The sequence below is a fragment of the Aquila chrysaetos genome, chromosome 15 (assembly GCF_900496995.4).
Source record: "Aquila chrysaetos chrysaetos chromosome 15, bAquChr1.4, whole genome shotgun sequence".
Lineage (NCBI taxonomy): Eukaryota > Metazoa > Chordata > Aves > Accipitriformes > Accipitridae > Aquila > Aquila chrysaetos.
In genome coordinates, this window is record NC_044018.1 from 13,659,483 (window position 1) to 13,683,062 (window position 23,580).

General features: G+C 38.7%; 2 protein-coding genes across 3 annotated transcripts in view; one reads left to right on the forward strand and one right to left on the reverse strand.

Moving 5' to 3' along the window:
* Nucleotides 1-201: 201 nt before the first annotated feature.
* On the reverse strand, nucleotides 202-20,607 carry DDX1 (DEAD-box helicase 1). The gene is made up of 26 exons (XM_030037540.2): nucleotides 20,486-20,607; nucleotides 18,432-18,483; nucleotides 17,386-17,449; nucleotides 16,657-16,686; nucleotides 16,288-16,384; nucleotides 14,675-14,722; nucleotides 14,444-14,527; nucleotides 13,465-13,548; nucleotides 12,952-13,028; nucleotides 11,645-11,717; nucleotides 11,453-11,529; nucleotides 10,457-10,571; nucleotides 9,802-9,940; nucleotides 8,712-8,772; nucleotides 7,448-7,546; nucleotides 6,665-6,754; nucleotides 5,899-6,087; nucleotides 4,751-4,802; nucleotides 4,190-4,336; nucleotides 3,371-3,462; nucleotides 2,731-2,803; nucleotides 2,210-2,282; nucleotides 2,049-2,091; nucleotides 1,734-1,829; nucleotides 844-964; nucleotides 202-527 (listed from the first exon to the last, which is right to left on the reverse strand). The coding sequence occupies exons 1-26, from the start codon at nucleotides 20,499-20,501 to the stop codon at nucleotides 397-399; spliced, it is 2,223 nt and encodes a 740-aa protein (XP_029893400.1). The 5' UTR covers nucleotides 20,502-20,607; the 3' UTR covers nucleotides 202-396.
* Nucleotides 20,608-23,071: 2,464 nt separating this feature from the next.
* The window catches only part of NBAS (NBAS subunit of NRZ tethering complex), a 191,676-nt gene continuing 191,167 nt past the window's right edge, over nucleotides 23,072-23,580 (forward strand). For both annotated transcript variants that reach the window (XM_030037298.2, XM_030037299.2), the window contains exon 1: nucleotides 23,072-23,255. In XM_030037298.2, coding sequence (XP_029893158.1) covers nucleotides 23,112-23,255 — 144 coding nt within the window. In that variant the 5' untranslated portion in view covers nucleotides 23,072-23,111. The remainder of the gene's footprint in view (nucleotides 23,256-23,580) is intronic.

Here is a 23,580-nt window from a genome sequence, read left to right on the forward strand (position 1 = left end):
TAAAAAGCCCAGCATTAAAAAATCTAAATACACAGCTAGTTAAGTAATTTTAACATATATTCTGCAAAGAAAAGGATTAAACTCTCCTTCTTCCAGATTTGCTTAAATATACTTGTATTTTCAATAAATCAAAAAGCTATGCAAAGAATGATTCTTCAAATTAATCCTCCAGGCAAAGCAAAAGAAGAGCAAAAGAAACCATTTCATCTTCAACTTATTTTATTTATCAAGAAAACAGCTAACACAGACTTAATGCTGAACACACTGTTCATCATGCAATAAGTATATTTAATTTTAATCCTTTTCTAACTACTGCTATTCAGAGACAGTATGGAATTTTTGTATTTGCAGGGTAGAGCATTTATTAACTCAAGCCTTGTCTCAAGTGTGGCACAATCAGAATGTTCTGAACAGCTGGTTCGGAAGATAGCCAAGATGCAAGAAAGATGTCTGAGCCTCCTTTTCAAGGGCAGCCAACTCTTGTACTGTAGGTGCCAGAATATCCACATGGCCTTTATACAGTCCACCTGCCAAAAGAGACCCAATCTAAATGATGTGTTCAAAGCCATTCTTCAGCAGAACTAATAATGCTCAACCACAGTCATTCAGAAAGTTAAAGTAACTTTGTTAGCTTCTTAAGAAAAAAAAAAAAAAGGCACAAACAAAAAACACAGGCATACAACACTTTTGTCACTTGCAAACCATAGATTGCATGTAACAAATGCAGAAGACAGCAAAGAACTAGCAGGGTTTTTTTAATCTATCATTCTGTAGTTATACAGCAGACAACCAAGAAACTGAGCATTGCATAGCAAGGTAACTCAAGAGGAGTTCATTGCTTACCACCCAGAGCTCTTTTCTGCCCATATGTAACTTTCCCATCAAAATCATCTACTGGTACTTTTATGTCTGGTTCAACTTGGGCAATAGTGCAGTTTAAGTGTTCTTCAATCTCCCCCAGCAACTTAAAAAAAAAAGAAAAAAAAAGTCTTAAAGTACTCTTATGGTCCAAGACTTCAGTCGGACTAGCGTTCTGAACAGTCACATTCAAGTAGTTTCAACAGGAACTGAACAGAAAAAACAATTTGGGCACAGATACCAAAGACTAACACATTTTCTGCTCAAATGGACTACACAAGTTCATTTCCAATCTCAGTATTTCTTTATCCTACCTAGAAACCTTTATTTTACATACTACCCTACTTATGAGTGGGGCTACTTTATAATAAAGAGCTCACAGTGCAAGCTTACTTTACCACAGATGATATATCATACACCCTTCTTTAATGTAGAAAGAAGGGAAGCACTGTGAATTTAACAAGCATTCATACTTGGTATACAAATCCCAAGGAAAATGTACGTAAGTAACACACTAATTCCAGGTTAGAGGAACAACAGTTTTAAGTTACTTACAGTTTTGCAACAAACCATCTAAACAAGAATATTTAACTAACATCGTGTAACTCTTAACAGCATTTGATTAGGAAGACTACAGAAAAGCTGAAAATAAGACTCCAACAGAATTGGCTGGGAATATTAAAAGAAGCTTTTATAATTAAAGAAATAACTTCTAGAAAGTATAACTTGCAAAGTCTTCTAATTTCTTCAAATGGAATCAAAGGTTATAAACACCGTAAAACTAGCTTTGTACTTCAACTACCCAGCTAAAACAAGAACTATATTTCACAGTCTTTTAGAGGAATTAGAACATTCTGGTTAAGGAAAACGTTTACCTGCATCTCATTGTACCATATGGTACAACCTCCTTCTTCCTTCAGTCTAGTATTGTAACACCCTTTTCCACGACTACTGCATACATGATACCAAACCTAGAAATACAGGAAAACAACTTCTAAACTTTGTGAAAGTTTAGTACATCCACTTTAATTATAGCATGAAAAAGAACTCAGATACCTATTTAAATTCCCTTTCAATTAAGCAAGAACAAATAAGCAGTTTTCCAATACAGTATATTAAAGTCAGACATCAGCTGTGGATGGAACTTCAGTAAATAACGTCTGTTCAATTTTGCTTTGGAGTATAATTACCTTTTCTTTCTCTTTTGCCACGAGGGAGATTGCCAAACCCATCCTGTAATATTAGGGGAAAAGGGAGAGAGAAAAATGGATGCCAATAACTATTGCCAACTTAGAAAACAACAACAAAAAATATCAAGAAAACATGGCAACTACTCTGAATACATACATACCTCTCAGCTCTGCCTACTCTCCCAATTCGATGAACATAGTTCTGCTTTTCATCAGGCAGTGTGACATTGATAACTGTAAAATCCACACAGAGAATACAAGGGGTTTTTTTAACATACACAAGATAAGATCACAGATCAGACACCTAAAATAATGATTTTGATTGCTGCAATCCCTCTCTTTAGCCCATATACCTTACTTTGTATTACAGCAGTTACAGGTGTCATTAGCTGCAATACCTACACTTAAGGCTTCCACTATAAAACTGCCTTTTTTCCATTATTACTTTTTGACAAGAGTGGAAAAACCAAATGAAGAATCCCTAACAATGCAGAATATCATCAGGTATTTGAGAAGGTATGGTGAACAATCAAATTAAAAGTTGCCTAGTTCAAGCCTTTAACATCTACAACTTTTTAAAATTAACCTGTAAGTCATATACCTGTTTGCACTAGTTGACAAGATTGCAAATATATTGAAGCTGTATGCAATTCAATAGCTTAGTTTAAAAGTTATATCTTACCATACGGAACACCATGAATATCAATTCCTCTAGCAGCAACATCTGTGCAGATCAAGAAACGGACATCTCCTCTCTATGAAAACATAGTTAAAGAAGTGTTGTGCTAAGTAAACCAAAGAAAGTCCCAGGCAATGAAACATTAGTCCTTCGCATTTACTTCACCTTGAAGTGCCTCTCTACATTTAGGAACACTTCAAATAAAGCTCTTCCACAGTGCAACAGTGGAAGTTTTTGAACATGAATAGCTTGGTCAATTTACATCCTTATTTCTTTCCCCAACAGCATTAGGCAAGTATAAATCGATGAATGACTTAATCAAACCCCAAACTGTCTAATAACTTTTTTCTTTTAATATTTAAGAACCAAAGACTTTTAAAAAAAATGTAATCTGTTACAGAGCTCAAATTTAGGTTTTATTTAAAAGTAAGCCCACTTGTCCTCACAATGAAAACTCACAAAGGTCATATTGACTGACAGTATAGATTTTCACCTAAAGAAACTGTGCCTCAGAATTTTAGGAAGTGGGTCATAGAGCATTTGAACACAATTTAATTTAAATGGAGAAGTAGCAACACAAATTAACATATGATTTCAGATATTGGGAAGTGAGGGAAAAGCCTTCAAGAATCTGCTGCATCACCTTAAATCTTTCCAGGTTTTGTTTTCTTTCTTGAGGTTTTCTGTCACCATGCAGACAGACACATGAGAACTGATGTCCTTTCCTGTCAGGGCCTGAAAGAGTTGCTAGGCATTAATAACATCATATGTAAGTTATGACACAACACCATAGAGAACTGGTAAAAAGTACATTATGTGGGCAAAAGTCTTGCCTCAGGGCAATTTCACTTATTACCAATTAACAAACTTCTAATTACTGATACAGGCATTGAGGAAAAACAAGACAAACAGTTAAACAAGCACCTTTCCGCCCCCCCCCCCCCCCCCCCCCCGCCCCAGGAGGTCTGTGCAGGCACATCTCACTCCTGCCTAGTCTAAGCTCTCCTTGTTTCCCCAAATGTGCCTTCACCCTTCTCCCCACTGCCCCCTGTCAGTGTCCCCCTGTGCTTTCTCTCACATCTCCTTCCACATCTCCTTAAGCGTGCACTTTTGTACAAACACATTTCTTCCTGTCTCCAGCCCCAGCAACTCACTTATACATGTTTCAGCAGAGGCACCATATAGTCTTTTCATTGGTTCAAATTTTGGTACACAATAGGTTGTTTCCAGCCATTTCAGAGCTGTCTGGAAGAGGTACAGGGCAGTTCATTGCTTCCTCCCACAAAGAGCACCCCTGCAGCTCCCTGCTACCAAACCCTGATTTTTAATGCCCAGTGAGTATGTCAAAAAACTTAAGCACAATTTTATCTGTGTGGTGTCCAAGTATCAGTGACCTCCATCATACAATTTTGGCTTTGAAATAAACAAGTGAGCAGAGTAAGGTTTTTGTGAAAAACATTACCTCCACCCTGTTGGATGAAGTACTGCTCCATATTATCACAATCTATTTTAGTCCTACAGAAAATAATTGCTTGATCCATCTTGTGTTCTTTGATTGCCCGAACGGTGTATTCTCCTTTCAGAATTTTAATAGCTTCAGACCACATTTCTATGTAAAAGTAAAGAAGTTATTTCACTCAAATTGTTTAAAAATATGAATAGCCTTTGAACAGCACACACTTAAAGTTCTCTCTAGCCTTTCGGTACAGTTAAACTTTTATTAGCAGAACAAGTGAGCTAGACCTTCAGTTTTTTCTTCTGCCCCCCATGCTCCCCTGCTCCAAGGAGTTTCAGTTTACTTATGCATACCAACAAACACTTTTTTTTTACATACCTGCAAAATATATATTCAAGACTTTTTCTCTCCCCCCTAATTACAGAAACACATCTCTTCACAAAGTGTAGAAACAAAAATTTGGAGGAACATGACTCAAGGCCAATATCTACTATAATTTAGCTTTACTTCATAACATTTACAAAGGATTATTTCACAAGCTATTACTTAACTAATGTTGCTGATTACCTGGAGTGTTAGCGCCAGGTCGTGTATTGTCTTTTGCATGTACTTCATCAGTCTAGGAAAAAAAATAAACCAACCCCACCGCAAGCCATTAGTCCACACTTTACAGAAAATACTTAACTCCATTAACTTATAATTAGCAAGAAATAAAACAAAATTTAAAAGTAATCTTAGCATTCTGTTTTCCCACCAGGCAAGCTAATCTACCTTTAGCTAAAGAAGTCTTGAGTGTAAGCACACAAAACTTGTTCAATAAAAAAGGACAATAAAATTATGCATGTAGACACTGGATAGAAGCCACCTTTGAACAAAGTGATGAATTAAAAAAAAAACAAAAAACAAAAAACAAATAAACAAAACCCCCACCAAATCTGAAAACAATGTACTATAATCATGGCTAAATCATACAAACACAGTTGCTCCTTATCTTCTTCCCTATGCTAAGCTGAAACAGATATAAACCTAAAACCCAAGAGAAATAAATTCCTGCTAAGACTTAATGAAAAGGCTCTAACAGACCTAACAAAGGGAGGTTCCACAGACAACGAGGGGTTAAGAAAACCTATCAATTGTAACTGCATAAGAGTTGGTGAGAATGATATACAGTCCCAGGTTATTCAAAACTCAAAAACTAAAGAATTCAATAACCACCACCTCCTCACATGAATAGGGGTCAGGTTAATGCAGAATTTAAAGTGGAGTCTCAAGTGTAGTCTGAGATGAAATCCATTCCTCTAAAAATTGCTCATCTCACATAGGTTAGAGACAAAACTACTTTACAGAATGATCTATGTTGAAAAGTTTGATTCCTCCTGTTCAATCAGAAAAGACAGGTACTAACTACAGTTAGGCCACAGACCATTAGCTGTGAAATGAGTGAAAAAGCAGTGCAGTGCCATTGTTCTCTAGTACAAATCAGAATGTTACTCTGTCAAGATCTTCCTCAATCATGTTTGTAAGACTGAGCTGGTCAGAAACAGTGTTACGACATCACCAATATCATGACGCTGACTACCCTGGAACAAACCATTTCAGATACACTAAGTTGTTTCAATAGCTTGCAAAGATCCTACAACATTAGGCCCCGATTCTGAAGGTTAAATAAGTAAACATGGGCAAATAAACTTAGTTTTCACTTATAGACCACTTACTCTGATATGATTCTTGCCAAGCCTTTCCCAGAGTTTGTCAGCTTTTGGATTTACAAGGACAACTACATGGTGTACAGTTTCAGGGACAGAATCTTCTCCTTTCAAATCAACCCAGGTGGGAAAATGCATGATCTTCTCAGATAGTTTCTTCACATCAAAAGAATGTAGTGTTGCAGAGCACACAATCACCTGAGGAGAAGAAGGCTGTATGGATACCACTGAAGATAGATTCTCCCAGCAAAAAAATGTCAGAGTAGAACTGGAAGAATGTTATGTAGTTGAATAGCATAATGTAGCACAACAGAAACAAGTCCCTGACTGGCCTTCCTCACCACAGGAACCACCCAGCTGATGAGAGTCAAAAAAAAAATAACTTACTTAACTACTCTCTTACAAAAACCCAATCATGTAAGAGGAAGAAAGCAGAATTACTGAGAGCTGATGAATTAAAATTATTAGAGCATTAGAAATCATAATGTATGTAGTCACTCTTTTTTCAGATGGGTTTATTCTAAATAACTCAAATACTGCTAAACACTAGGCTTCAAGATCTAGTATCCTAAAAATACATATTCACAGGCAATTACTGAACCCAATGAACAAGTGTTAGATTGGGACAAGAGGTATAACAAACTCTATTTCAAAGAAGCATGTTCCATGCCATGTAATAGTCAACACTCGAAAGCAGTACACACCACAAAAAACCTCCAAACAAAAACCAAAACCACCACAAAAAAAACCTGCAAAACAGAAACAAATTTTATACCTGAAGTCTCTTTCCATCTGAAGTTATCTGAGGAATTTGACTGTGGATCCTGTTTATGAAATCTGAATAACCTTGGAGGAGAAGGCCATCCTACATGGGAATAAAAGAAATAAAGCTGCAATTCTTATTTCTCATTTCTCAATCTATACACTTCAGTTAAATAAGCAATACACTTGTGGTCTCAGAAGTTCTCTCTTTCAATTAGGTGGACACGTTAATGCCTGGCTGGGATGTTATTACTAAGGAAGGAAAAAAAGTAAAAATTTGGAGTATTTACAAGCACAGCTGCTGTGCTTCACAAGAAATTTAACATCTGTCTCAGTAGCTTCTCCTAGCTAATCCCCCAAGGCATTCCATCTTCATGAATATTCTGTTGTACTATAACAGATCAGAGAGAGGGGCACTCATTTCACAGCATGTTGACTACAGCATTCATTGGCTTCAAGGCCTGCTGGGTAACCAAAAAGGCTTCTCTCATCTCTGTCCTTTCAAGTTCCCTGTACAGTGACCAGGACAGACTTCACTACCTTGTGAATACAGCCTGAAATACATTTCTCTATCATAAAAAATTCAAACAGCTTTACCAGAGGCCACAAAGGGAAAAATATACGTAAGTTACTATGGTTACAAACAAGAAGATTAAACTGGAATGTCTATAGGTAGCTAATTGTTGTTCCACTGAGTACCAAATGGTATAGAACAATGATGTTTCACTGACTCTTTTAGGAAATGTCACATTGCATTAAAGAACAGAACTTAAGTTTTACTTAGTTCTCTACTTACAGCTTCATCCAGAACCAGGAATCTAACTTGAGATAAATTAAGCTTTCCTGTTGAGACCAGGTCATCCAGTCTTCCAGGAGTTCCAACAACAATATCCACCTATGAAATATACAGGAGTATGAATTGGTCCTGTAACTAACTAGAGGCATTACCAGCTTTGTCTATATTTAAGATTGAGACAATTATCAGTATGAGGCCTTATTTTCTATTAATTATAACTTCATAGAATCCTAGAGTAATTTGGGTTGGAGGGATCTCTTCTTGAGGTCATATGGTCTACACTTCCACCATCACACGCAAATCAAGGAAAATTTCCAAGTTGCTTTAAGTAGTTGTCCAATAAAATTTTCAGTATCTTTAAGGAAAGAGGTCCCACAGCCTCTCTGGGCAATCTGCATTTTGGTTCTGCTGCCATTTCATTAGCAGTCTGCCTTAGGCAGGAAGCCTTCTCTTACTTTGGGAAGTGGTGTGCCCCTGCTCTCTTCTCCCCTCCCCCACCCCCCAAGCTGTATAACTTTGTTATCTGAAGCCAACAAACAGATATGTTTATAAATGGGGATAAAATAAATTCAATTTTTCTCACTGTGGAAATATACATATCAAGCCTATCAGCTACAGAAATAACTTAAGATTTTGCCAGATGGAAGTGTTCGCCGCCATGAATTTACCATTCACATGAAAGTCTAGCAATCTTCCAGTTCAAGCCTGCTTAGGAGAAAAATCTGTATTTTGGCAGCTAGAATAACTGAAAAAATTATCAATAGTGATGTGGCCTTCCTTCCAAAAGTGAGGTTCCAAATAAAAAAATGACTATGCTATCCCTACAGCATGACTGAAGTGATTGTACATCCCATGCTGCTGAAGCTAGAGCGGTTCTTTCTATGCAGGACTGGTTTATGGTGTAGGTTGACCCTGGTAATTGCAGACCAGTTTTATTCACATAAACGTGAAGCAGAAGTTAATAGGAAAACTGTCTTGTTAGTTAAGGACAAATGGCAAAAATTACACTTTTATTTTAAAATTTTCAGAAGTACTTAGGCTTCAACAGAATTTGACCAACTACTATAAGCATCTGTATTGACAATTGCCATGGAAATAAAGCAACAAATGCTAGACCAGTGCAACACAAGCTTGCTATCAAGTGCACCATTTCTTTTTATCAGGTTTACAGGAGTTACAAGAAGCACCATTACTATTCTCTAGCAACATCATGAGTTATTCAGAACACAAACTATTAAATCATATGAACAAAAATACAACTTACTCCTTGTTCCAGTACAGAGAGTTGATCTCTTGCAGCAACCCCACCAATAATCAACAGTTCCCTAAAATTACATAACCATATTTTGAAATTTGCTAATTTATTATATTCAGAAGATAAATTAAACATCTGGCTGAAGATTGATTCTTTTACCAGTAGTTTACTATTAACAGCTCTGAACAGTAACTTTTAAGAAAAAAAGAATAGGAAAAAGAATTAAAATTAATACCTTCACACATAGGGTATTGTATTTTAGTTCAAGAAGCAAAAATTTTGTTACTGAATTGTATTTGAATTTGATTACTTTATTGCTGTTGTATTACACACATTAACGTCTTAAACAATTTCACCTTAAAAAAGAATCTGTTCCTTAAAAATCTCAAACATATATTAGTTTAAGTTTCCTGTGTTCTTGAAAACTAGAAATGCAAATAACAGTAAACTAAATGAATCTTACATCGTAGCTTGCCTCTCCCCATTGCTACTCCCCTTCAATTCTAGTAAAAGCACTCTTGTAAACTGACTGTTTAGAATATGGAGACACTTGTTTAAGTTTTATAAGCACAGTCAAAAGAGAAACAACTTTGATCTAAAGTAACTTGTAGACTATTCACTTTGCAGAACTGCATGCCCATGCTAATCACTGCAACATTTGTCCTACAAGTACCCTAATGTAAACAGAGCAGACCTTGTATATAACTATCTGTTGGAGACAAAAAACAAACAAAATGAGGGCAAGGGAGGTGGGGGGCACAGGAAGATGCTCAGAAAAGAAGGGCAGTAAGCAGATGTGCTTTTCTTTATCAAAGGTGTATGATACTTAATGTTTTTAATCATCTGAAGAAAAAATCCAAACAGATTTGTCATACCATGACAATGTAGTCCATAGATAAAACACATCAAAAAAACCCTAACTAGTCTGACTGTAGCTGAAAAGTCAGAAGGTTGGTTGGTAGCAGATATTACAGAGGCTATTACCAGTAGCACTGCAGACTAAGGTCCACTTAGCTACAAAGTGGAACACCCTCTACCCCCCTGCAAGTCATGTCTGTGGACAATACCATAAGTACAATTATAACAGATGCACTGTTACCTTAATTTGGGATTATCAACATATTTTTTGAACTGCTTCACATTGTTCAAAGTTTGTTCTGCCAGCTCTCTTGATGGCTCTACAATCAATGCTTTCGGAGCATTTGGAAGGTTCTGTGTTTGAACCACTTGTGCATTTCCTAAGTGAAAAACATATGCTATTAAGACAAACTACATTCCTATCCCAGATATTTTTTACTGGAAACAAACTTGGATTTTCTACTAATAATCTAAACCTTCATGATTCTAAGTGCTCCATTAACAGGTGATGTTATTGCTCACTCAATTATGAATAGCTTCAGATTAATATTCAGAGATTACAAGTGAATCTTGCCATGACAGTGGGTATACTGGCCATGCAGCGTAATTAATTTTATCGCAGAGCTTACACACATACTTATTTTTAAGATGACGCTGTTGAGTAACTTAGCTGAACTTCTCTATCTCATGCATTTCTAAATTCAAAATGTTAGAGTATTTGTGGTTTAAGATGAAGAAAATTTGGAATACTTTAAAAAAGTACTACTATTGCTACCAGTAAGATCATTGTACGATATCCATTGAATACAGCAGTAATGAAGCAATTATGTGATCAAAAGATGTACTATAACAATATCTGAATATATTACTGAGAGAAGTTTAAAAATCTAACCTACCTGAGTGTTGTGATTTTACAACATTACCATCGGGAGCCTTGCAAAGACCAATATAGCCATCTTTTGGTGGAAACTTGAAATCTTCTTCACCAAAATTGAATTTCAATTCAGCATTCTAGATTTCAACAAAGTTGTGTCATACAGACAGATTCAAGAGACCACATAAACTAACAAAAAATTCCATAATTAATTTTCTCATGAGAAACCAGCTAGATGAGGAAGAGCAGAAGGTGGTGTTTTCTCCCATCTTACACATTCCCCTTCCCAAGCTGTCTAAAGCCTGCCGGACATTTTGTGTGTGGTTCTAGCTCTTAAAGCTCTTTTCTTCTACATCAAAATACTCCCATGTTTACAGATACATAGGAAACCGTTTTTGAACTTTTATGTTCCATTCATTTTCAATGACAAACCACAATTAAAAAAAAACGCGGTGGTTTTTTTGGTGGTTTTTTTTGTTTGTTTTTTTTGTTTGTTTGTTTTGTTTTTTTTTTTTTTAAGACTTGTACATTTCTCTGACCACCAAAACATTTTGCTAAAACCTTTACTCAGTAAGAGATCACCCCAGAGAGACTAACTCCAGAAAGACATACTACTACACTACGGTAATGATAGTTGAGAATAAACAAAAACAGGAATTTTGGCACTTTCAAGTTATTTGCTTACATCTGTTGAATCACATTATATCAAAGTTTAATACAGGCAAGATAGCACTAGTATTAGGAATTAGTTATCCATGCTCTTCTACCCTTATATTCAAGTTTCAGTATTTAAATTTGAATTTAAACATTTGATATTTAACTTGAACAGTACTCGTCAAAGCTAACACACCATGGTGACCACTCCAGTACTGAAATACTAGTAGACTAAAGGAAACAGAGTATACAAGCACAACTACAGTAATTGTAGATGGCTATGCAAGTTTTACATATAAGTAGTTAGTTACCAAAACTAGAACAGTTTTAATGATCTTGTACATCTGTGATACTCCTAAGTTACCTTCAGTACACAAGCTGCAAAAAGTGCTTGGTTCCTTATGTGTGGTGGGATTTCAAACGCAAGGCCAAGGTCCTTCCCTGAAAGCAGAGTTAGTTCAGTCAGACTCTGCATGTGTGTGCATTCCTCTCCCTGCCTCTCCCCCAGTACAAGCATCCCAATAAAATGCCAAAGAAGAAAGTGAGTAAAACTTACCATTTTTGGAAAATTTTATTTGTCCTTTATCTATATCTAGATAACACCCAATTGTATCATGCATAGTGAATTCCTATAACAAAAAGAAGTTTGTGAAGCTAAGAGATTGTGTTCAGTGTATTAAGAAAACCTAGTGCTTACATTCTGTCAACTTTTAGTTTTCCCACTTCTCCCTACTAAATGCTAGTTTTTGAGAGAAACAAGTTCAATTTATTCCAATAATACTGCTCTAAATAGCATGCATATTTTTATTTGATTACAAATCTTCAGTAAACTGCCCAATTTATCTTAGATATGTAAACATTAATTGCTGCTTTAAATTGACTTTAAAACCAAACACTTCAACAATGATAAATTCAAGTAATTTACCTGGAAGTATTCAGCATTATGGAAAAGTGCATTAATCATGCATTTATTAGCCAATGTAAATCTAAGCTTAGAGCACCAAACATGGTAACAGAAACCTACTTTTGACTATATAAAAAGACTAACTCTTGCGCGCGGTACTATATGCATGTTATGTATACTCAAGTAGTTCATTTAAATACCCTGAAATCTGTTCATTGTAAAGGTATTCAATAGAATCTGTGTATTATAAAGTGCTTCTAATTCAACAGCTCAGAAGTCACTACTATAAAAAAAGCTACAATAGTAATAAAAGTTCCAAGTTTTATGGCATTGAGAGTTCATCAATACCACAAAAAGACTTGAGTTTCTGCTGTATTATTCATGTTTATATAAATTATGCTTAAACATCCGAACTCTTAACTGGCACACTACATAAAAACCACCACAGGTATTCCTGGTAATTTTCAGAAGTGTACATTAAGATAACAGTTCTAATGACAAACCCAACTCAATAGCCAGAAATAGAGCGTGACTAACTACATCTTATTAGCATTTAAGCATGTGTTTTGACATATTAGAGAGTTGTGTGATTACTTTTACTGTAACTACCAATAAACAGGATACAATGCCCTCACTTAGACATTCACCAAGGTACACAGATGATTGGTGGTGTTCAAGCTAAGAATGAAGTAAGTCAAGAAATAACTTCAAGAGATCAGTTAAACTCTAACCATTTATTTGCAGTCTAGCCACAATCATAAGCCTCAAGCTGGTAACTGCTTTTGTTAAACCTTTTAATATGCTCCTATCCAAAAATGCTTCAATGTTCCATGGTACTTCTGACCAGTGACCTTCCCTTAAAAGTTAGCACTATTATGAAAGACAGTTGATTGTTACAGCACAGAACCAACATGAAAAACTTTTAATAATGTTTCTACCAGTAAGCAATTCAAGCTTACCTCACCATAGCTGTCAAATTGCTTGTTGTGAGATTTCTTACCAGTGCCACCAAAGCCAAAGCCAAATTTATCAGTCCCTGAAGACAAGACAAAGTACAGCTTTTTATCTTTTGGTTCACAGGTTATGTTTTTTCCTCTTTGTATCGGTAAATGAAACATCTAACACTACCATGTAAAAAAATACACAGTGCTAACTAAAGACTTCTAGCTTTGACCATATGCTAAACTAGTATTTTTGTACCAGTACATTTATTGATTTTACTAGTGTCCAGTCATCATCTTTAAAAAAATTGAAATAAAAAGGGAAAAAGTCACAAGAGACAAGAAACATTGCCACCAACTAAACAGATTTCCTCTTACAGGAAGAACAACGTTTGTATAAAAAGTTTTAAACTCCCTGATATTGATATCCTTCCCAAGGAGCCCATTCTCTGCAAGACTAGAACAGGACTCCAGCCATTCCATGTGAATATGAAAACTGCCTATGGGATTCTTCTTTTGAAGGAAACTCACCCAAATCTAGTGAAGCCTGCATAGTTGACCAACCAACTCTGCACAAGCCTTGGTCATGACAGGAAACTTCATAGTAGTATTTCCCTTTAAAAGAGAAAGGATCAATTTCATCAAGGTGGTTCAGTTTGGCTACTTCCAAGACCATGCAAGTCTAACATTTCCACCCCTGCTGAAAGTGTCAAAAATCCCCTACTGTGTTAGTGTGAAAAGGTTCTGTGGGTACCTATGTATGTAATGAAGAAATAGATTATCTGAGAACAGCAGGCAAAACAGAAGTACATGCTGAGAGGTAGTGTGTGACAGGCTCGAAAGGAGCAATAAGCTAGAGAGACTAGTGGTTCTATTGAATCCACAAGAAATGATAAACTCAGAACACCAGAGATCTGCCAAATCAGTACAAGACCAGCAGCATGCACTAGCATCAACAACTGGTTGTGTAACTTGAACCACATCCAACTGGCTGCTATGTACAGACCGACTACAGGATTATCTGCACACCTGATGAAACAAGACTGCTAGAGGATCTTTCTGAACACCCACCTAGAATCACTGGAGTATCAGTATGACTCTACTTCTGAGTAAAGAGTTGGGGTTGGCCTCTCAACTGTTGCTCCAACCACATTACCATGAAATTTGTGCATGGGTCTGTGTGAAGTGTGTGAGGAAACAACTGGAAGTGTGAGTAGCTACTTCCTATTAATAACACCTTAACAAAATATGTTCTAATGAGTATTGGTTATGATTCTGTCTCCTCTGACTCAATCCCCTATCAGGGAAAAGGCTAATTTACAACACAAGGAGAGCAAAACAGAGGTATTTGTCATTCCAAAGTCTTCAGTGAGTAGTAAATTGAGTAATGGCACATTTGCTCAGATGGATAAGTTTTAAATACAACCATCTATATTAACAATGAGTGACAAGCAGGCATTTCAGTTGAAACTTCTAGAAGACTCTCCAAAATACATAATTTTGTGTCTACCTTTAGTCACGCCTCTAGTTGCTCTGCATCCATGCCATTCTTTTACCTCTCTGCTTTGACAACACAAACCGTCTGATCCAATTGCTGAAAATTACAAGACAGTTTTAGTTAAAGAAATTGCCTAACTGCTTTTAAAAGAATTCTTCATGCATACTTTCTTGTAGTTTATTCTTTTTTTCACCAAATGAACATTTTCAAGTGAACATTTAAAGCAGCATTAGGACAACTCACCAAAAGCTGATCCTCTATCATATGGGTTCATTTGCCATTTATTGAGCACTAAATTTGAAAGACAACAACAGAAGAAGCATTAAAACAACAAGGAAAGGCTGAAAAACTCAAATTAGAAGTTCACATTGGCTCTACAGTGTTTGGCTTAATTTTCTGGAGAGACAGCTTTGTTCCAATGCAATTCATATGAGGTCAAAGTGAAGGCCTACACCTTGAAGGAGGGGCACGGATGCATAACGCAAAGGTATTCTATGAAAGTTTAGATTATTCCATTAAGGAGAGCACAGATTAAGTTACTTAAAAATACAACTGAAAACAATGAAGACATTTATAAAGCAAGCCAGAGTTCTACATAATCACAATCAAATTCAGCTAGAAAATATCCAAAACTACATTAAGAGCAATAAGTTTGAAATGTATTTGCTATTTCTGTTCCAAGTTTACATTAAGATATTTTTCAGGGTATTAGTTAAAATGTCATTACTGAAGACCTAAAATACATGCACCTATAGCACATAAAATGTCTGACTTCATTTTTCATATGCCCAACAACATGTTGCAATAAAGTCCAGAAGTTCCACAATATAAGGATATTTCTGTAAAGCTAGACGCAATTTTAATTAGCATTACTGAATGTATTTACATTACATTATTTCAAGGAGGTTTTGTTTTTTGGGGTTTTTTTTTTGTTTTTGTTTTTTTTGGTTTTTTTTTTTTTTTTAAGTTGACTGTACTGTCACCACTGTAGCAATAGTTAGTTATAACACAGCTGAAAGATGAGAACTTCTGTAACATCTCAGACTGGTTTTTGTGCAGCTACTGTCACTTACATAAATCTCAATCTATAAACACCACAGACTGGACATGGTTACTAGCTTTCAAGCTGCAAGCTTATTTAAGCAGATGGGTAATAGACCCTCAAATACTGTGAGAGTATTATCATGGTTACAGTTCATTCCATATCAGTAGGTTCTGGCCCTGTGCATTTCCTACTCAGTTCAATGTTTACTAGTTCAGATCTGCAGCAACTCAAGATGTTGTTATTCAACTTCCAAATCTAGCTAGGTGCCAGAAGGAGTGCAACAGCTCTATTCAGCACAGCAGAACTGAAAGACACACTACAGTGCTACCCCAGCCACACAAAAATAAGTTTGAGCCTAGAAGAGCTTTCTGCTCAAGCTCACTTAAGAGGCAGCAACCAACTGTGTGGGATCACTGCTAGTGTCTCATCTATCCCTGCAATTGGAAGATTTTTTTTAAACTTCTTTTAAGCTGGACATTACTACCACTTCAGATCTTGCAAGGCACTAAACTTGTATGGCTTTCAAAAATACACAGAAGAGCACGGTATGGATCAGGCAGCCTTAAGCGGAAGACAACGAGTGTTCCTAAGACTGCAGTCAAACACACCCCAGTTCTTCCCATGACCCCAGTAGTAAACTTATATTCACTGTTTTATAAAATCTGGGATGATGATATTCTACTTACATTATCTCAAACTAAGGAAAAATATTTATCTAATGGCAAGTTAGGTTAACCTTACTTTGGGAGGTGCTGGAATCGACATGAATTAACAGTATTCCAAACTTGGAGTGTGACATGTAACAACTTACCTGCCCCACCAGTTTTAATAGTTGCTTTCCCTTTCTTGCCTTCCATCTGGTCCTTCAGCGTTTCATAAACAATCTGGATAACTGGAATGCTAAAAGCCTAAAATGGGAAGTTACTTTCATTCCACAATTTATACACATATTTCCAGATATACAGTCAGCCTAGTTTTCAGGTGCAATACCCAGGGCCAGAAACACTTTAAGAAATGCTTACACATATGTTTGTAAAGATCATTAATAATAAACATTATAAATATGCTTAAATACATATACAAACATTTACACATTCTCTGTACATATGCATACACACAAGCACACACACCACCTCTCACCACTTAAAGACTTTTACTTTCTGCCAATTTGACTACTTACACCAGTTTTTCCACTCCCCGTTTCAGCAGCCTAAAGGAAAAAAAAATTTAAGAGTTTAACCAGAGTTGCAACTTATACTGTAAGGACTGTTCAACAGTTCTATTTTAATAAACTAAGTTTACTTTCACTTCTGCATAATACAGAAAATCTTAGAGAGTAATGCCATTGCTTTACATAAACTACATGTGAATACAAACACGGAAAACCTTTAAAATAGACTTAAAAAAAAAAGCTCCGAGTGCACCAGAAAAACTATCTATGTATGTCCAATTTCTGGAGGTGCTACAGAAGATTATAGGAAGCGTTACTTTGGTTACAGAATCAAGAACATAGAGATCCACAAAAGACATGATGAACAAGGCATACTAATCTTGTATCTTCAAGGTTATCGATACTGAAGCATTTATTTAGGCAGTATCATGTTCCATGCAGATCTTTGTCAGATATTTACCACAAAAAGGAGAGTAGATGAAATCAGATAGCTCTTATGGCAGTACCTGTCAAGTGGTCAAAAAATTAAAGCCTAAAAAGAATGAATCCCATCTACAAGAACAGTTCAAACACACTGGAAAGTAAAAAGAGGTTTTTAGCTGAAGAATATACTTTCTATTGAAGAAGGACAGGAGACCTAGTCTAACTATGGACCATTCTGGAAAGAAGGGAATTGACTGCACAAACAACAGTTAAAAGAATAGGCTTTCTACGAATAGGGCTATCCTGTATACATACCATAAGCACATCACCACCTCCCAGGATCAGTGGGATGGATTCTGCTTGGATATCTGTAGGAAGACTACAGGAAAGAACACATTAACACAAATCAATGTTATCAGTAGAAAAAAGGATTTTTTTTTCTTATATAGGAAAGCACAGAAACCATGGTCATCTGCAAGATGGGAAATAGCAGGTAAATGTTATTCTTCCTGACTGGCAGCTAAGGAAGTGAAAAGGATTCCATTTACAAGGAGAGCTTGGAACAGGAGATATACCTTGAAAGTAAAAGACTGGTGGATGCAGTAGATTCAGCTGTACCCTGACAAGAAGGCTACATCGCACATCACTATGCTAAACCACAAAAGAAACAGATTAATTATATATTCCCTGTTTTCCATTCTTCAAGTGAGTTTCTTTTAAAGCCACTTACACAGCCCTCATTTACAAGATTCCTATTCAAAACTGGAAGAGAAAGTAAAGATAACTAAACATAACGAGCATTTTCGGACAATCACAGCTAATTAATACCATGCACATGAGAAAACTACATACACTAAGATTGTCCATACTGATAACATTCTGAATAACAAATCAAAACAAGCTCTGAAGTCGAATATTTTAGCCAAACAAGTAACAAAACCCAGGAAGAATAACTTTTGTGGAAGACTTACGCAAGCATCAACTCAAAAGAACACAAATTCAGACCGCAGTCCAGAAAACATTTACTAAACTAGCATCAATTATGCCACGGTATTTCATCCAATAATCACACAATATATAATAAACAAATCAGAAGCACAAAGGCTTTTATCAAACAAACAACACTGAAGTATAAGCAGTCATGCTTTGCTTGTTCAAGTTTAAATGTTAGCACTGCAGTCACAATTTGTGTTCTTTAGTCATTCACAGTAAAAAGAAGTCCGTGAGATGCAGTAACAGTTAACAGTAACAAAACGTATCTGCTTTGTTTTAATGTGACAGCAGAGGTGTTTTAAGCAGCATGTCATATATTGCTGAAAGGCAAAAAAGGTTTTGCAAGGCCCAAACTCATTCCTACTTACAGCCAGTCCATCTCCTCCACTGCTTGAGCTATCTCAGGCATAACACCCATTTCTGTAAGGCAAGAAAAAAGGAACAAGCAGTGTTATTTCTCTCAACACAGCCCAAAAGATTTCCAAGTGTCAACACTTCCAGCTACAGACAAAAATAAAAAAAGCATTCTTTTTGGCAACAGCACATGCAGCCTTCTCTATAGAACTCAAGTGATAGATAAAAAACATTCTCCCTTCCCCACATACAGTTTTGACAGTTGTCCCCACTTACAGCAGAGCAAGTCAGGCATATACTAGGCACAGGGGCAGTTGCTGACATAGCAGCAAAACAAACAGACTGGGAACTGAGTATCATTTCAAGGACAAGGTACTTATCTTTGCACATTTAAGGAAACTGCCTATGCAAACAACAGGGAAGACTTTGTAAATCACAAATATCCTAACTCTCTCTACACTTGAGATGCAAACAGTTTTCAAAAAAAGAAAAAAATTATAAGGACTCAAATTTGAGATGCTTAAGTTTCTTTTCACCAAATCTTGCCTTACACACTTAAAGCACATATATTAACTAGACAATGTTTTGATTTTCATACAGTTACTAATCACATCCAGCTTTGAAAGGTTTTTTACTTAGATACCCCTTCTGGCAAACTCATATCGAGGTCTGCTGGTTGCACCTCAGACACAAGTTAAATATGAAGCCACATAATAATGTCTGTATGTTGATAAACAAATTCTATTTAAAGAAGAATAAAAAAAAGAAATCTTCAGCTATTCAATAAGGGCAAGAGGAAAGCAGATCTTAACCAACCCAAACGATGGTATTAGACCATCCAAGTAACAGTTTAGCTGCTGGTTACCTTTTCAGGTGCATAGGATCACACTATATCAATTTCTTTAAGTATAAATATGTATCTTTCTAAAGGGACCTTTTACATGCTAGCCTTTACCCTGTCACATGCTGGGTTTCACATATTCCACACACATGTACACATATAGAGAGCTGGACTGACGTATATGGATGTATACAACCAGAAATTATTCTTCCATTTTCTATAATATAAATGCTATAAGAAACATGTTTTATTTCTAACATGATTTCAGCAAGCTGTAATATTTTCAAGTGTTAGCCTGTACTCCTACAAAATTAGACAATGTACATAAACAAAAAGCTTTTTCCATAGCAATAAAAACAGCTCTTGATTGCAAACTATATGCAAGTCCCTACATTATTTTTTTCATGTTTAATATACTTCCAGTTCATATAGTTTAATTTGATATACAGCACAAGGGTTTAATCAAACAAGGCACTATATCATTTTTCTCAACTACAACCAAACTAATCCTGCTGTCTAGCATCTAAACTCATCTTTAGACTTATGCAATAAGCTTTAGCATTTTCCCTCATGATTAGATATAAAGAATTCAGTTAAAAGAAACAAATTAAAAGCAGCTCATATACATTAAAACTTTACAGTACCCTAACGTTGATTGGTCATCTATATGTGTGCATGTATGTGCACGGGAGGGACAACGGTGTTTCCTCCTTCCACAGGAATTTTTTTGCAGTTTACACTCATATTTCAGACCATACCACAGAACAGAGCTACTCTTATAAAAACCAGTTATTATGCACTGCAATACACAGAGCAGTTATGACGAGCCTCCCGTTACAGAAACCAGTCAGCCTGAGGAACGAGTCAGAGTCTTAAGCACCCCATTTGCCGGGTGCATGCATACCACGCGTGCACTGAAACCAGCAAAACCAATTCGACAACCGCTTCCGAAGGCCTGCAAAACCCCGAGGGGCCGGGAAGAGCACCTACATCCCCACAGGCCTCTCGGCCTTAGCCCTGCTACGTGGTAAGCCGCATACTGCAGAGGGCCCGCACCGAGGGCAGGCCCGAGGAGCCGCGGATGCCGCTGACAGGGCCCGCCCGCCGCCGGGAGACCGGGAGCCGGCCCCCCCACAAAGCGCCGGCAGGTCCAGAGGCGCCAGGCTCTCCCGGTCCTTCGCTGCCGGCGGCACAGCCGACACCCCCACCTGCCCCGGCACCGCATACCCGAAAACGCCGCCATCTTCGCGCCGCCGCCGCCGCCAAGCACCGCAGGGCGCAAGCGCCAGCCCCGTCCGCGGCTTTATGGCGCCGGGTGGGAGGCAGGAGGCGCCGCGCCGCGCGTTCCGCGGCGGGCCCGGCCCCGGCCGCGGCCCCGGTGGGCAGCCTCGGGCGGCGGGCTCAGGCGCGGCCCTACAGCTAATACACCAAGGGCAGAATCGGAGGAGGAAATACTTTTCTTCTGTTGGTGGATTTTTAGCGTACGCTCAGGCCACCTGCTCACGATTTTACCACTTTTCTGAAAGCCCGGCGTGGTTTTTTTTCCCCTGCAGATCCAAGCTGGAGTGTGGCTGTGGTGCCGGGCCTCGTAGCTGCGGGTTCATGCAGACAGCAAAGTCCCGGGAGCAGATAGTCTCGTTGACACCCGGGGCGACTTCTCTTTTAAACGCGAGATGCGTGTTTACAACGGGAATCTGCTTTACATTGCATACAGCACTGTCATCTTTTCGTTGGTGTAATTCACGTTTGCATAGTTTTCTACAATAAACGTGCTTGGCAGAAAGTATTCAGGGTTTTATATGAACAAAAGTACCTTCACACACAGGTAACACACCAAGTTATTTTTTTACACATACGTTAATGGGCATACATGCTTCTCCAGTTTTTACAGAAGTTTCCCCAAATTCCACACAACGTTTTTCTAGGATAACTTCTAGCAAAGCAAAGTTAAAGGCAAGAATCTCTGGGGTGTCATTATAAAAATGAAATTAGATTGTAAATGAAAAAATGCAGCTTCTACAGTTACACCACAAATCAATGGTGCGTTTGTCTCCTAAGTGGAAGGCACAGCATAAAATATTACCTACTGTTTTCCATCATGAAACACAACTTTAATCTTTTCTAAGGCCGACCTCGGCTACAGACACATCTGGGTTCAAGGGCCAGATAAGCCACAGCATCTCTGACAGTGTAGTTCTCTTGACTACTGTGTGACAATTTGAGTACTGGTTTTGTCCTGGAGGTTTATTTCAAGACAATTTTTAAAACACTCGCTGAGCCCTACTGACTGCTGACTTACACTGTAGAAACCAGGTGTCGTGCAGAGAAAAATACAGCAGGTATTTTGTATCTTTAGTACCAGGCTGTTTGCATCACGATGGCTTCTCATATATTAGTAATTCCTTTGGGAGTATCTTCATTTGATGCACTTCCTTTCTTTCGCTATTATTTGCTATATCTGTCAATCATTATTTTGCTTGCTTTTGGATAAATGACAAATCTAATAATTTTTAAAGACATAGATATGAATAATCTACAGATTCAACCGTGATTCTGAGAAAATATGTTTGTAGGCAGACCTCAGTATCAGTACGTAGTGCTGCTTGTTGGCAAGTGTAATTTACTGTAAATCTCCCACAGTTCTTTGAAACTTATGAACACGATGTTATACTATTTGTCATTGTTTTACAAGCTACATTGTCAAACACAGCTAAAGAACTGTTATTAAGTAAAGAGACAGCCAGAAAGCATTTTTTTCCTCAGTAGTTGTTTCTTCCTAAAGTGTTTCCCAAGTATCCAACACAGCTTTCCTATTGCTCTGAATCCCTAGTTTCAGAATTTAAGTTTTAGTTTAATGTAATTCTAGGCTGCACTGTTGCCTACAAGACTAAGAGGCTACTAAATACAAACTAAAATTAGAGTGCAGAAGTGGCAGGGTGTGAGGTAATTTTCTCTCGATTTTACAAACACTTTATAAAAAGTCGCAGGAAAGAGACTGAAACCTTAGTTCTTTCATAATCATTTATAAACAGGCTCATTTTTATCAGTTTGAGAGAGCTGAGCTCCATGAGCGCAAACATTAGTAGGACTGAAATATTTGGTTCTACGCAGCATCATTAAAGGTAGAAGAATAATTTGCGAGAAGCGGGTAACTTTTGCCTTTTTCCCTTTTTTTTTTTTTTTTTCCCCTATTCGGTAAGGGTTTAGTTGATACACTCTGGCCTTGCCTACATTAGGTGTTCCTTGCCCTAAATTTTCCTAGTACCAGCTTTCTGGAGAGCCAACGCCAGGCTTCCCTAGGCAGTCCTGTTGGGAAGGCCACGCTAGCGGGGCGGCGGGCGCTGGGTAAAAGGCCTCCAGGAGCCCAGAGGCAGCAGACGAGCTGCGGATCTATAGGCTCACGCGTATACGCTCTCTATAGGTGTACATCGTATGTTATATTCGGTAGCCGTCTCCCCGTTCCTCGCCCCGAAAGCGCGTCCCACCCCTCACGGCTCAGAGGGAAGGTTGAGGTCTCTGAAGCTGCAGCTGCCGCCCTTCAGAGGAGCCGCTGAGGCGGCGAGGGCTCCTCGGCCTCCGCTGAGGCGGCGAGGGCTCCTCGGCCTCGCTCCCCTGCCCTCAGCGTCGAGCTTCCCCGAGCAGAAGCCCTTTCAGAGCTCCAAAGCCTCTCGGGCAGGGAAGGCGACGGCCTGTCGCCCCGCGGCGAGGCCAGGAGCGGGGCGGGCGGCGGCGCTGAAGGAGTTAAAGGCCGGCGGCTCCGCGGAGCTGCCGGGCGTTACTGCTTTGGCCTCCGCCGGGCGCCGTCGTCGTCGCTGCGGCGCTGGCTGGGTCGGTGGGTGGGGACCAGGCCGGCATGGCCGCCGCCGGCGGGGAGCGCGGCGAAGCGGCGTCGAGGGAGGAGGGGATGGCCGGTGCCGGCGAGGAGGAGGACGGGGAGGAGAACATCCTGTACGACCTGCTGGTTAACACCGAGTGGCCTCCGGAGACGGAGGTGCAGGTGCGTGTCGCCGCGGCGTGGCCGGGGTGCGGGGGAGCGGACCGGCCACGTAGGCGCGGGCGGGGATGCGGCCCGGGGGCCGGGCGGCCCGGGGCGGGGGGGGAGGCCGCCGGCCCTGAGGGCCGTGGGGATGGGCTGCTGCTTCCAGGGAGGCTCGCCGGCCCGCCCGCTCCGTTCCTGGTGGGCGCAAGAGCGGGGAGGGCAGCGGGGTCTAGCACAAAAGGCGTCCCTGCGGTCGTCCTGCCGCGTCATGGTCTCGTGTCACCGAATTTCTACGTTGGCACCCTTGTTTGTGCCGGCTGGGATGCCTTGAGGTCGTTCTCGG